Source organism: Cupressus sempervirens, chromosome 6, assembly GCF_028749045.1.
Source record: "Cupressus sempervirens isolate cs-2001-9-10 chromosome 6, ASM2874904v1, whole genome shotgun sequence".
In the NCBI taxonomy this organism is placed as follows: domain Eukaryota; kingdom Viridiplantae; phylum Streptophyta; class Pinopsida; order Cupressales; family Cupressaceae; genus Cupressus; species Cupressus sempervirens.
In genome coordinates this window covers 337349820-337363522 of record NC_143123.1, presented here as the reverse complement: position 1 = coordinate 337363522, position 13703 = coordinate 337349820, and the positions used below count along the sequence as shown (strand labels likewise).

The 13703-nt window shown below is 34.1% G+C and overlaps 2 protein-coding genes across 2 annotated transcripts in view; both read left to right on the top strand.

The window, feature by feature from the left end:
* The window catches only part of EMB2737 (embryo defective 2737), a 191581-nt gene that overhangs the window by 94295 nt on the left and 83583 nt on the right, over positions 1-13703 (top strand). Inside the window, exons 5-6 of the mRNA XM_089788108.1 lie at positions 4802-4861; positions 6331-6390. Of these exons, the coding sequence (XP_089644234.1) occupies positions 4802-4861; positions 6331-6390 (120 nt within the window). The remainder of the gene's footprint in view (positions 1-4801; positions 4862-6330; positions 6391-13703) is intronic.
* On the top strand, positions 12362-13226 carry LOC149552524 (uncharacterized). Its single transcript, XM_089788109.1, has 2 exons — positions 12362-12504; positions 12696-13226. The coding sequence occupies exons 1-2, from the start codon at positions 12415-12417 to the stop codon at positions 13020-13022; spliced, it is 417 nt and encodes a 138-aa protein (XP_089644235.1). The 5' UTR covers positions 12362-12414; the 3' UTR covers positions 13023-13226.

Here is a 13703-nt window from a genome sequence, read left to right as displayed (position 1 = left end):
GTTTGTCATTTTGTCCCTAGAACCTTGCTTGGGTTCAAACTAGTTCGAAATACTGCTTCGTTTCGGCCTAGGTTCGAACATGGTTCGATTTTCGTGGGGCTGGTTCAAACCCACAGTCCAAGAATTTGAAGCTGGGCGAATTTCAGCTACCAAGATTGAATTTGGTGTGAATCTAGGCGAATTTCAGCTACCTAGATCGATTTTGTTGTGAATTTGGTGAATTTCCGGCCATGGACAACTTTCAAGGCATTTTTTATAGCAAATTTGATATTGTTTTGATTACGGAAGCCCTAAAAAGTAAATGTAAATAGGTTATTTTGGCTTCTAACATCATTTGTGGTGTGCAAATAGGTGATTGAGCAAAAGTAAGTTTGTCCAAGGTGGAGTTGGAAGAGTAGAATATTAGCTATATTGAAGTGTTTGTGTCTCATTGCTACATGTAATGATTCATTGATCATGATTTAATTTTAATGTTTTGAATTTGAATCTTTGATGTTGAACTTGAAAATTGGAATATATGATGGTATGATCTTGATTCATGATGCTATGATTACATGTTTAAAGTTTATGCCTATGGTGTTTTAGTTTTTCAAATGATTAAATTATATGATTTTATCATACTCCATGCTTCTAGGCTTCATAAATGTGTGTGTGTATATATATATATGTATAAATTTTTATAATTTTTACATGTTTTTGTAAGAATGAACTCAAAACCCTTTCCAAAATTTTGCCGTATTGGCAAACCAGTTCTTCGAACCCGTATTTGGAATCGAACTCAAACCGGTAACTAAGAATTATATTAATAAGTTCAAATGTCCCATGAAATATATCCCAGCAAAGCCTTTAATTCAAATAAGTAATAATTTTTAAACTTGTACAAAATTGTCTCAGAACAAGACTTCAATTTTTTTATAAACTTAATGTCCATGGTGAGATTTTAAATTAAAACCTCCAATTGGAACTGGGTATCCTTCTAATTCCTTAGAAAATCCAAGGACTTCTATCCTCAGATTTCCTGAATTGGAAGCTTGTAGTTCCCAAAGTCTCCACGAGACAATAAAGAAAGACTAAGCATAATCTGAATGAACCCCTTACTGTTCTTTCATAGCCCATTGCAGTGACTCTTGGCTTTCCTTCTGCTTGCCTCTTGATATTCCTTTCCCTTTGTCTTTTGATTTCTCGTCGCTTTTAATTTAATTTTTAACCTGGGTGAAATCATAATAAAGTTTCTTTATTAAATTTCCACCCTTCACCATAAAGTCACTTTATTACTTTATTAAATAATTAAATTAAGTTGTCATTAAATTTATTATATTTGACAACTTGAAGTTTTATTATTTAATCAACTTCTAATATCCAAATAAAGGTGACATTACAGGATGCCCAGCATGTTCACAGATGTCATATTTAGGGGTTGTAAACTCAAGACATTGACTTTTTCTCTCATTGGCCCCTTTTGATCAAAATAATACATTTTCTCTGATTTATTTACAAGATTCATTTGTATTTTTAAATGTGAAGATAATAGAGAAGTCATCTTTTATCATCATGAAGAATACACTCTGCTACCCCTAAAATATTTCTGATCATTGGGACTGAATCACTAACTTTTTGACCTGTGTTAGTAGAGATTTTGGTAACTTTTTTTTTTAATATGGTATTTCTGTGTTTGATAATGAATCACTTGGATTCTCATTAGCCTACTCCACCCTTGAGTGATATCGTCAGAGTTCATTTTTTAACTAGATGGATTTTAAGAGCATTTCACATTTCTATGATCGCTCCTTTCGTCTGTGGTAGTGGGCCACATGTCCTTTCTGAAATTTGGAGACAGTGCTCTTTATGATTTGTCTTCATGTCACTGTTTAGTGTCTTTTGTTTCTGCATTTTCAATTTTTACGAGGTTCCCCTTCAGGGTAGTGCTCTTTGTACTTGCAGTTGCTGCTTTTTAGGTTTCAATTCTTTCAAGTTAGCTTTTTAATTTTTATTATTTTGTTTTTGTTAACCTTCATTTTGTTTCTTGTTTAATTAATTTCTATATTGGAAGGTGCTTGAGGTATGCTGTTTCATACTATCACTTTAGTAGGTAGCATCGAGTTAAATGGACCAAGTTTGCGAATTTATGGGCACTAATATGATATCCGTCTTTTTTTCTTTCATCATAACATTGCACATTTCAATTTCAAATTGGTATGCATATGATGCCTGAATTCATGTTTGCATTAAGTTGCTGTTGAAAGGAACATGATAAATAATAAGAATTGCAACATGGACTAGCTGTTGTGAAAAGCAATGGCTATAAACAATTGAGTTAATATTATAAACAACTTAATTATTACATCCCAAATTTTTTACTTAATTTTAAACTTGCTCATAACCGTTGGATTTAATAAATTTTCTTTCATCATCATGTGAAGTAGGTAGTTATTTATATCCGTTGTATTAACTGTTAATGAAGATGGTCGTTAACCATTAACTGTTATATGATGTTAGCAGTTGCTTGATTTTTGAATTATGATTAATAATTTAAAATCTTTTAAATGTTTATATGAAAATTATTATAGACTTGTTATTATAGGGGGGGAAGCATTGCTAAACGAGATCATTGGAATGGGATGCTCGCTTAGTTCAGTTAACAAGATTGATAGGTATGACCTTAAACTTCTTTGATAAGGACTTAGCGACTTGAACACAGGATACATTTGTGAGAACCGCATGAGCTATTTAAATAAATAATTTGAGAAACATAAAATAATTGAATTAAAATGTAAACTATACTTAAAAGGATTTTAAATGATCTTTCACCATATTATTATAATATATATGTATATACATACACATAGATATAAAAATGAAATGACACCATTATATTATAATAATTTAATAAAATGTTGTCACCTAATTAATATATTTACATGTACATATATAAATATAAAATTATAATAATATTTAAAATATAATAACATTCGAATTATAATTATAATCTTCCAACTCTATTACGATTTTTAATATTTCTTTGCTTTTAACCGATTAAACACTTGGCATGATAAATTGACAAATAATCTTTTAACTTGCGGAAGCCAAGAAGTCACGATTTGTTCTTTTAAAATGGAAGCCGTAAGAAGAGGTGGACATCATATTTCATACACCTGACTATCTTTCTTTTGCTACGTTTTCCAGTATTCTCTCCGCCCTCCATAACACTTGACTTTCACATATTTCTTGTGCCGAATTCTCTGCTATCCCAATCTGCACTTTCCTTTCATAAGCAACTCCATAAAACTCTACCATATGTGTTCTGATCTCACTAAAGTCTAAGTATCTCTGCATTTTGGATACGTCCATAGCAACTGAAGGAGAGCTGGCTACCAAGATGATTTGAAATACTTCAGGATAGACCCAAACTTATATCAGGTCATGTGAAAACCATTCTAGTTCATGTTATTCCCATGTTATTTTTTTTACAAACGATTTCCATAGCTGTAGCTGTAGTGTACCATCACTTATAACTAAATGACTCTAGAGAGTTGCTAAGCAATAAGCATATTGATGTGTTATAGCATGGATTCATAAACTATTTGCCAATAGATTTTAAAGTCGGCTGATAAATATTTATGCAAGTTTCTTTTTTTAAGAGAATATTATGAAATGCTGGAAGATTGCAATATTCATGAATCAATAAGAGCCGGATGCTTTGAATTTTTGAACACCTAGGACTCATAGATTGTTAAGCCACGAAAAAGGTGAAGAGATGAGATGAAATCTTGGAAGGATAAGAGAGTAAAATCAGACTTGATACTTTAAAAAAAAAAAAAATAAATCTTACTTAATAGCTCGTGCTCGTCCCTAATAATGTAACCTATTGTCAAGTCGAGCGGTGGTGATCGGGTCATTGAACCCATCAGAAATCCTTGGCCAAGGTAGTTTAAAGGTATGTTTGCCATCTAATGATCACTTGATGTCAATGGTGCTAGACTGCCAGTTATGCACGTATGTCTGTTTCATAACTGTGCGGACATTCTAAACACTAGGATGCTCAGGTGGCTAGACTAAGAACATCCCAAGCCTGATTCCAAGGTAGGGAGGGCCTTTCTAATTCAATAGATTATGTGGGGATAAGTATATTCCGAGGTTGGGAGGTTAAGCCTATGTCAATGCTTCTCCTCTTACCAAAGCCGAGACTTGCACAACTAGCTAAAGATCCTCTAGATGATTATTGTATGTTTTTTTCTTCTTTTGTTGTTAAGCATTTACCCACTTGTATGAAGAAAGGATCGTTGATTGTTAATCAAGTTATTTACAAATGATCATAAATATAGTTATTTTCAGTTGATCGTTAATCTAATTATTTTCAGTTGATCATAAATACAGTTACTTTCAGTTTATCGTTAATCTAGTTATTTATAGTTGATCGTTAATCTAGTTATTTATAGACGATCATAAATATAGTTATTTTTTGTTGATCATAAATTTAGTTATTTTAGTTGATCCTAAATACACTTATCTTCAATTAGTCGTTAAACTAGTTATTTTTAGAAGATCATTGATATGGTTATGGTTATTTCAGTGGATTGTTAAAACAGTTAATGTCATATGAATAGGATTTTCAGTTATCTATCAAAGAATGTTGGGTAATCTTTATATAAACTGTCTTTGTTTTTGATATGCAAAACCATTTGTTACATTAACAATATGAAATCGAAATAAGCATTTAATGGCTATTGGATTTTGTTCCATTTTATTTCACTTCATATTAGTGCATACAAAGGATTGTAACACCATAATATTGAATGTGTAGGGGGTAATGGATTGCCCTGAATGCTATGGCAAATATAATCACGTACTTTCGTCCGATAAGGTAACTCTTCTAATAGTTCATGCTTCTTTATTGTTATTATTATATAATTTTTTGTTTTTCGGGAAAATGATACAGATGAATACCTATTTTGTAGTAATCACCATACATGATGTAGTTCTTACTAGGAATATTTTTTGCATTTCTAACAGTATGTTTGACATTGTATTTTCACACAAGATTAAAGATGTTCTGATGATTGCATTCTTGCCTCCTATTTGATTGAATTTTTATTCCGGTTGACTGCTGTTTGAGTACACTTTCCTTTTATTAAGATCTTTGTGAATTTATTCTTGTTTTATTTTCACATTAAAAAGGATTTAAATTTTAAAATCCATGGAATCCTTCTAACTAGGATAATTAGAATGTGATCAAATAGGGTGTTTGTTTATTGTTTTTAAATACTTCGAGTAGTCAAATTGAGAGGAATGAGACACGATATATGTGAGCCACAAAGCATATAGAGGCTTGAAGTGCATTTTCATCCATTTTGAAATTTTGAAGTTTAACATCAAGAGAGACCCTTGGTGTAGTCAGTATTTTGTTAAAACATGTCACTTATTTTAATTGTTTTCTTGTCTAGTTATTTGCATTGATATTTGTTTTGCAATGTCATGAGGGTGTGGATATGTGGTAAAAATGATATCTTTTACAATTTCTGGATGTAAAATTATGAGAAGCTGACACTAATTGTGAATTGACATGAGTAGCAGGATGACACTCGTTACCTATGTCCCAAGTTAATTTGCTTCCAATAATATCTGTGTTGCAGAATAAAATTCGCTATCCTAGATCCATTTGGGAGGTGGTTGGTTCTAAACAATTCAATATGATTTTCATCTTAATGTGTTTGTGGTAGAGTATTTTGGCCCATTTCCTATCAGATTCATGGAACATTCTCCATACTAGCTTGGACCCTAAAGCTTTATTTTTCCACTGTAGTTTTTTGATACCTAGAACCCCTACTGATATAGGTTTGGATAGCTTTTCCCATTTAATTAATGCTAGTTTTTTGATATCTAGACCCTCTACTTTTCTGATAATTCTTCCTAGAAGAAGGATATAAGTTTTTTGTCTAGGTTTTTCTTGACTTCTTGTGATAAAGGAAGACAAGACATTTGATAGGTTAGGATCGAGGAGAGGACAAATTTTATCACAGTAGTTCTACTAGTATTTGTGAGCTATTTCCCTTTTCAGCTGTCCATTGTCTTATTTATGTTTTGAAAAACTGGATCCCATAATTTACCGTCCATTGTTTAAGCATTCTTGTATACTACGGAAAGTTTTTGGGTTTCTATAATTATCTATTGTTAAGTTTGGCTGGATTATAATTAATTATTGATTGGAACTTTGGTTACTTTGATATAATAAACTCAAGTAAACTTGGTATTTCTGCATGTATTCGTCTTGTGTGTGATTTTCTTGAACATATGGCCCTTTTATATTCCTAACTGGTTTCTGGCATTTTGCAGTTGCGTGATGTACCCAGGTTATCTTGGGATGTGCTGAGGAAGATTGATTATCCTACTGAGGTGACTAGCTATTAGCCTACTTTAAAATTGCAGATACTTATCTATTTTGTTCTTTGTATTTATTTTTGTGGTACTAGTAAATACAATTCAAAGTTCTACACTGGTATTAAATTACTGTTTGGTACTTGTATGTGTAATATGAAAGAAAAATTAATCTTAGCCACATACTTGTAACAAATCAGAAAGATGGTAGTATGCCCATATATGGAATTACAGCATAAAATATTAGACAAATACAAGAGAGCTACATACAAATGTATTGTTTTATAAACATTATCACACAAAATGTTCGATTTTTGTATATTTGAGCAAAGAATTTGTTGGTTCCGAAAAACACAGATTGAAAATCGGATAGGATTTCTCAATAAGTTCTGGCTAAAGAACAGGGATGACTTCAGTTCCCCTGCATTTCAGGCTTCGGTACACCTAGGCCGGTAAACCTTCACCTCAAATACTGATTGCCTGGTTCAAGGCTTTACAATAGCAAATTTAAGCTTTGCGAGATTTCTGGTTGGCAAGGTCCTCAAACTCAATCAAAATGAAATTGAATGCTTGCTTGAAATAATTGAATGCTTTGTATAATATTTGTAAATAAGTAAGTTACCATATTCGATCAGTTACCATAGAATTCGAAAGTCGATTCGCCTCAAATTCGAATTCAGTTCAAAGTCGGTTCTAAGTTGTTATTTCCCTGTGTAATTTGCTGGAAATTCAGTCAAAGGGATCCTGGACGACTTTTTGATCATCTGCAGGAAATTTTGATTGGTCAAAGTGCACCCAAAATGAATTTTGTGCAATTTGGGCAAATTTCAAACGCATCTTGGGGACTAACGAAAGCGATCAGAACAAAGTTTTATATCAAACGTTGTATTTTAAACAAATTGCACATACATATCAAACACAGAAGAATGAGGTTGTATATGATTCTACAGTGCTAAAAAAAATTACCTGGCATCTTGAGAGCGAACATTTTGACTTGTAATAGCTTGGGTTTGTTTTGAGAAGCCATGACAGTGGGCTCTTTGACTGCACTTTGAAGAACTCGAGCTCATTATTTGCACAACAGAAAAAAACTTTTTGCAATTTAATTGTTAAAGAGTCTGCTTTTCATTTCTATAGAATCACAAGCCTGTAAAAAGAACAGATTCTTCGAAGAGTAAACTAAAAATTATATTGCTGTCATGCAACTCAAGCATGCATCTTGTTTGCATTGTATATAAATAAGAAAATACTAAATCTAAATGAAAATTCTCTAAAATAATATAGCCCTTAGCTAATATTATTGCAAAAAATTCCCAGACATATCAAACTAAATTGATTGTAATCGTGCATACAAATCATATTTTAAAGATTTTGTATAATTTGTATAATTTATTTTATATTTCTGGACGTCAAAATACCTCTTTCTCATTAATTCCTCATAAGATCATAAGATACGTCTTCTTTACATGTTTTTTGTTCATATTCCTATAATTCTATTTAATTTCTGCACAAAATAGTTAACCATTTTGGTAGGAATTGGAATATAGTTAAGAGACTATTTTTTGTTTTTGCAATAAGTATCTGTATAACTGTATATAGTATATTGTATGAACAATGCAGTCTATATATATCTTGTAGGGACGAACCCAAAATGAACCCAAAATTTTTTTGAACCTGCATACAGACCAGAATCTGAACGGGCAACTTAGGTAAATAATGGATTTGATGCTTGTAAGAAGGAAGATATAGATTTTCTGATTTCAAATATAAATCCAATAATACTTCAATGATTTAAAAGACTAGTGCCTTTGCTTATTTGGGCAACAGATTCAACTACAACAAAGATTTTCACGTACAACTTTATTTATAAAACTCTACGCACATGTACTGTCAACAATTTAATAATCAAGATGCGACAGATCAAATATATACGCAATCTTAGATTAGTCTAGATTGAATTTTAACTCTTTTGGTCAGGGGATATGGACACAGGTACAAAAACAATTTGATATTTTTCACTATATCTATGATGATCACATTTAAGATGCTAAATGATCATGTCCACTTATCTGATATTTAAACTGTTTACAGAATTTAAAGATGATTATAAAGGATGAATTAATTGTTATAAAGGATGAATTAATTGTAATTTAATTCTCCATGCCTTTTTAAAATAAATTAAAAGTAAAAAGGGCTTTTACTTTTAATTAAAATATACTAAATGAATTTATATTACATGGCCATAATTTAAGCTTCTTATTCCTCCATACAATTCTTCTTCTTCTTGGATGTCGAATATGTCTTGTTTTTATTTTTTACATCTCTTATTTTTAAGTGCATGAGAAGGTGCATAGAAACCACTGATTGATATAATCCGTGGAAACAAACAACTAATTGTTTGTTATGCATACAAAACATATATCAACTCAATCTGCGAACTGCTAAATAATTACCGCTTTAACTAATATCAAATTATTTATTATATTTAAATCAAACGGTGAAAGACACTAAAGTTGATCGATCATATAATAGGTAGCCTGGGAATTAATTTTGATGTGTTTTTGAATCTTCTATGGAGATTAGGAGATCATCCATATGCGCCTGCGATTTTCAACAACCAAACACGTGACCATGGCATGCTTGGAATACACTTCATATCCATTGGGGCGCCGTTGAGTCATAATTTCAGTGTAACCTTGGTGCGCGCACCCAGGTCAAAACTTGGGCGCACCCGGTGCGCGTACGCACCCGGTGCGCGTACGCACCCGGTGCGGGTGCGTCACGCACCCAAGCACCCTTGCCTGCGGCTTTTTTGCCGCCGCACCCCCGCCGCACTGGTTGAGCACCCGGGTGGGACGTGGTGCTTGGGTGCTTCCCGAGTGCGCAGGTGCGCCGCGGGTGCTCACGAGGTGCTTCCCAGGTGCTTGCGGGGTGCGCCGAGAAGAGGCCCAAAAAAACTTAAAAAAACAATACTTTTTGCTTTTTTTTTTGTTTTTGTTTTTGTTTTTAAAGTATGCTAACCCTAATTGGTTGTGGGTCCCATGTGGTCTATTTGAAGTCTTAACAAGACCAATTGATCTCATTTTCATTTCATCATTTCATTTCACCATTTTGGAGCAGCAAGGAGCTAAGTGAGAAAGAGTGTTTGGAGGAGTTTGTGAAAGATTAGTGGGTGGTTTTGCAAGGGATTGCAAGATCAAGAGGAGCAAGAGGAGCAAGAAAGTTTGATTTGGCAAGTGTCTCCTCAAGTTCAAGCCTTCAAGGTAGGATTCTTTTTATTTTTACTTAGTTTTTTTGGTTTTAAAAATCAATTTATAAATAATAATTTTTAAATTTAGTATTTAGTATTTAGTTTTACTAAGTTTCAAGTTTCGAGTTTCATTCTTGAATCTTGTTGATAGTTGAATCTTCTTAGTTCTATGATTTTTTATTTTATAATTTATTATCTATATTAATTTTTAGCTTTTTTCATTGTTCTTAAAATAAAAATATGGCAATATGGCATATGCTGAAACGTATTTTACTAAAATACGTTTCAGCATATGCCATATTGCCATATTTTTATTTTAAGAACAATGAAAAAAGCTAAAAATTAATATAGATAATAAATTATAAAATAAAAAATCATAGAACTAAGAAGATTCAACTATCAACAAGATTCAAGAATGAAACTTGAAACTTGAAAGTAACTTAGTAAAATGTTTCAGCATATGCCATATTGCCATATTTTTATTTAGTATTTACTATTTAGCTTCATTTTTTAATACTTTAAATTTTTAAATAGTAAATGCTAAAATTAAATAGTAAAGTTTTAACTTTTAAGTTTTAAATTATTTTTACTTGGGCTGAAATGTATCATGATCATTTTTATAATTTTATTTTCATTTTTTGAAATGCAGTTTTATAAATGGCTTCTAGATCCAGCCAAAGTGCAGAAGACATGGAAATTAATGAGTCAAGTGCATCTGATTATGAGCCTGAACTTGAGCTTGAAGGAAGTGATCATGGGGCTGATATAGGTGGTCAATCTGAGCCTGAAGTAGAGCCTCCTTATGTTGCACCAGGGGTGCCTTCTACTGATTGCCCTTCAGAGATTTTGAGGAAGTATGCTAGGGGTCCTTATGACTCAAGGTCCCCTCTGAAACAGTTTGCTAGAAAAATTACACGCCCTACACCTTCAGGGGGTGGCACACGCAAATGGAAGTGCAATATATGTGGAGCAGAATGGTTTGGCAGCATTACAAGAGTTAATTCAAACCTTTTTTTTGGAGTGGCTATGGTGTGAACCCATGCATGTTCTTGTCAAATCCTGAGAATGTCAAATACAGAATTGAAGTGAATAAACTATGGGGCATTCCTGATGATAGTGATGTTGCAGTGCCTAGATCTTTGTCTGCTAGGCAACAGGTACAACATATACAACAGTTACAGGGGCAGCGAGATACATCTACTCGTATCTTGCATCAGAGAGCAGGGACTATGTCACCTACACCATCATTCACCTCACCTACACATAGTTCAGCAGGGGACAGTAGTAGGGGGAAACGGAAAGCAACCACAAGTCGTAGTGATAGTAACCCCATTGCTCATTTATTTGACATACATGCAAGGGACCGGTTAGATGATGCTGTTGGTGATTTCTTCTTTTCCAATGGCATCTCTACACATGTGGCTTGATCTCCCTATTTCGTGAGGATGATGACCATGGCAGTGAATGAGGGAGAGCCATCATATGTGCCACCAGGTGACCACAAGCTGAGGATTACAGTGTTGGATAGAGCCTATGACAAGGTTGGGATCTTGATGGAGCAAATGAAAGCATGTTGGATGGAGTCAAGTTGCAGCATTATCATGGATGGGTGGATGGACATTAGTCATCATCCACTCATCAACATTATGGTTACATGCATGGAGGGCCCATATTTTTTGAAAGTAGTTGATTGTTTAGGGCATCGTAAAGATGCTGATTTTCAGTTTCATGTGCTTAGGGAAGCCACTGAGGAGGTTGGACCACAAAATGTGGTCCAAGTTGTGACAGATGCAACACATGTGTGCAAAGCTGTAGGGAGGCTTGTTGAGGCAGCTTATAGGCATATTTGGTGGACTCCATGTTGTGTGCATGCTATGAACAATGCACTCAAAGACATGGGGAAAATAGAGTGGATTAGAAAGGTGGTTAATGATGGGAGAGAGGTGCAGATGTTTACCTGCAATCACCATAGTTCACATGCACTTTTCAAGAGCTTCGCAAAGAAGCAATTCCACAAACCAGTTGAGACCAGGTATGCATCATATTATATTCTCTTGGAGAGAATGATTGAGTTGCAAGAGCCATTGTAACTCATGGTTATGACACAAGAATAGAATCGATGGCCCGAGTCCAGAACAGAGCAGGGGAAGAGAGTAAAGGAGACAGTGAAGAGTGATCAGTTTTGGAGTGATGCAAAATACATAGTCTCCATCATTACTCCAGTGTTTTAGGTGATCAGATATGGAGATGCAGATTCACCTAGCCTTGGAGAGGTTTATGAGTGCATTGATTCCATGCTTGGGCAGATGAGGGCTGCTGTACGTGAGAGAGACCCCACTCTAGCATTCTATACGGAGCACATTGAGCCTATCATTCACTGTAGATGGGAGAAGTTGAACACTCCTTTGCACATGGCTGCCTATGCATTGAACCCGAAGTGGTACATACCTAGGCCTGGTAGAGTCACACCACTTCGGGATGATGAGGTGAAGAATGGGTTCTTTCGATGCATTGCCAAAATGTATGATACTGAGACTGCTAGTGAGATTCGCACCGAGTGGTCTGAATTTGCTAGTCTTTCAGGTAATCCTTAAATCTTGATTCAATGCTCTAAACTCTTTATAATTATTAAATTATAAGTTCTTTTAATAATTAATTGTTACTTTACTTATAAGTTATAAGTAATAAGTATAACTTTATTTAAGTTATTTATAATTTTAATATTATGGTGTAAACTTTAAAATTTGTAACTTGTAGGATACTCGGATATTGCAAAGGTGGATCTGAAAACCATGGCACAAAAGAATCCCATTTTATGGTGGAAATGTCATGGTTCACAAAAGTTAAAGATCACCTCACTAGCCATTCGACTGCTTTCTCAGGTTTGTAATACTAATAACTAATTCCAGCCCTTTACAATCTTAACTTGAAGAGTTTTACCTTGCTGATTTCAATTTATGATTCATTGATTCAATAATTATTAATCATCGATTTACCATTTATCATTTGTTACAAATTGTATGAACATTTGTTTGTAACTTGTAAGTTGTAACTTTCAACTTTGTTATCTCAGGTGTCTAGCTCCTCGGCTGTAGAGAGGAATTGGTCCAACTATAGCTTCATTCACTCTGTTAAGAGGAACAGACTTGCCTCTAAGAGAGCGGAGAAGCTGGTTGCTGTACATGGTCACTTGCGGCTCAAAGATCGCAAGACATGCGAGTACAAGGAGAGCCCTGCAGCACAATGGGATGTGGAGCCAGAGGATCTAGCTCAGATTGATGAGGATGCCGATGCAGAAGCCAATGTAGGGCTAGTTGGTGTTCCTTTAGAGGATCAGGATCTTACCCAGGAGGAGTCTAGTAGTTCCAGTGATGAGGACTTCGGCATAGGGGATGATTAGAGAGCACTTGAGAATCATCCATTCTCATTATTGGCATTTTGTCATTTTGTTGATTATACTCACTTTGATATGGCTATGATACATTATTATTATTTCACTGTTTCATGCTATTCGGCTCATTGTCATCATGAGCATCTTTATGATATATGATATTCATAAAATCATATTTGAACAATGAATTTTGAATCTTGCATCTTGAACTAAGTTAATTTGTCAAATGGTCATTAGTAATAGTAATGGTTATGAAATTTCAAGTTTCAAGTTTGAACTTATGGTTTATGAATCACATTTTAATTTTCTCTATTCATTGTAGTCAACTATATTTGGTATGTTAATTTTACATTGTTATATAATATATTGAAGTATCATTTCATAATTAGCATTTTCAATCATATATATTTATAATATTATATATATAATATGCAACCCCCTCCCCCCACTCCCTCTACTCGCCCCCCCCGGCCCCCCTGGTCCCCCGCCGCCGCACCCCTGCCATCCCCTCGCCGTCCCCAAATTGAGGGTATTTTTTTCCCGCACCTGAAACTCGTCCTGACGTCCCCCCGCACTGCCGCACCCCTGCGCCGGGGTAACACTGCATAATTTTCATTGCAACATCAAAATGATATAGTCGTAATCATCAAAGATTTATTCTCCGCAAAGTACTCCTCTTGTATGGACATC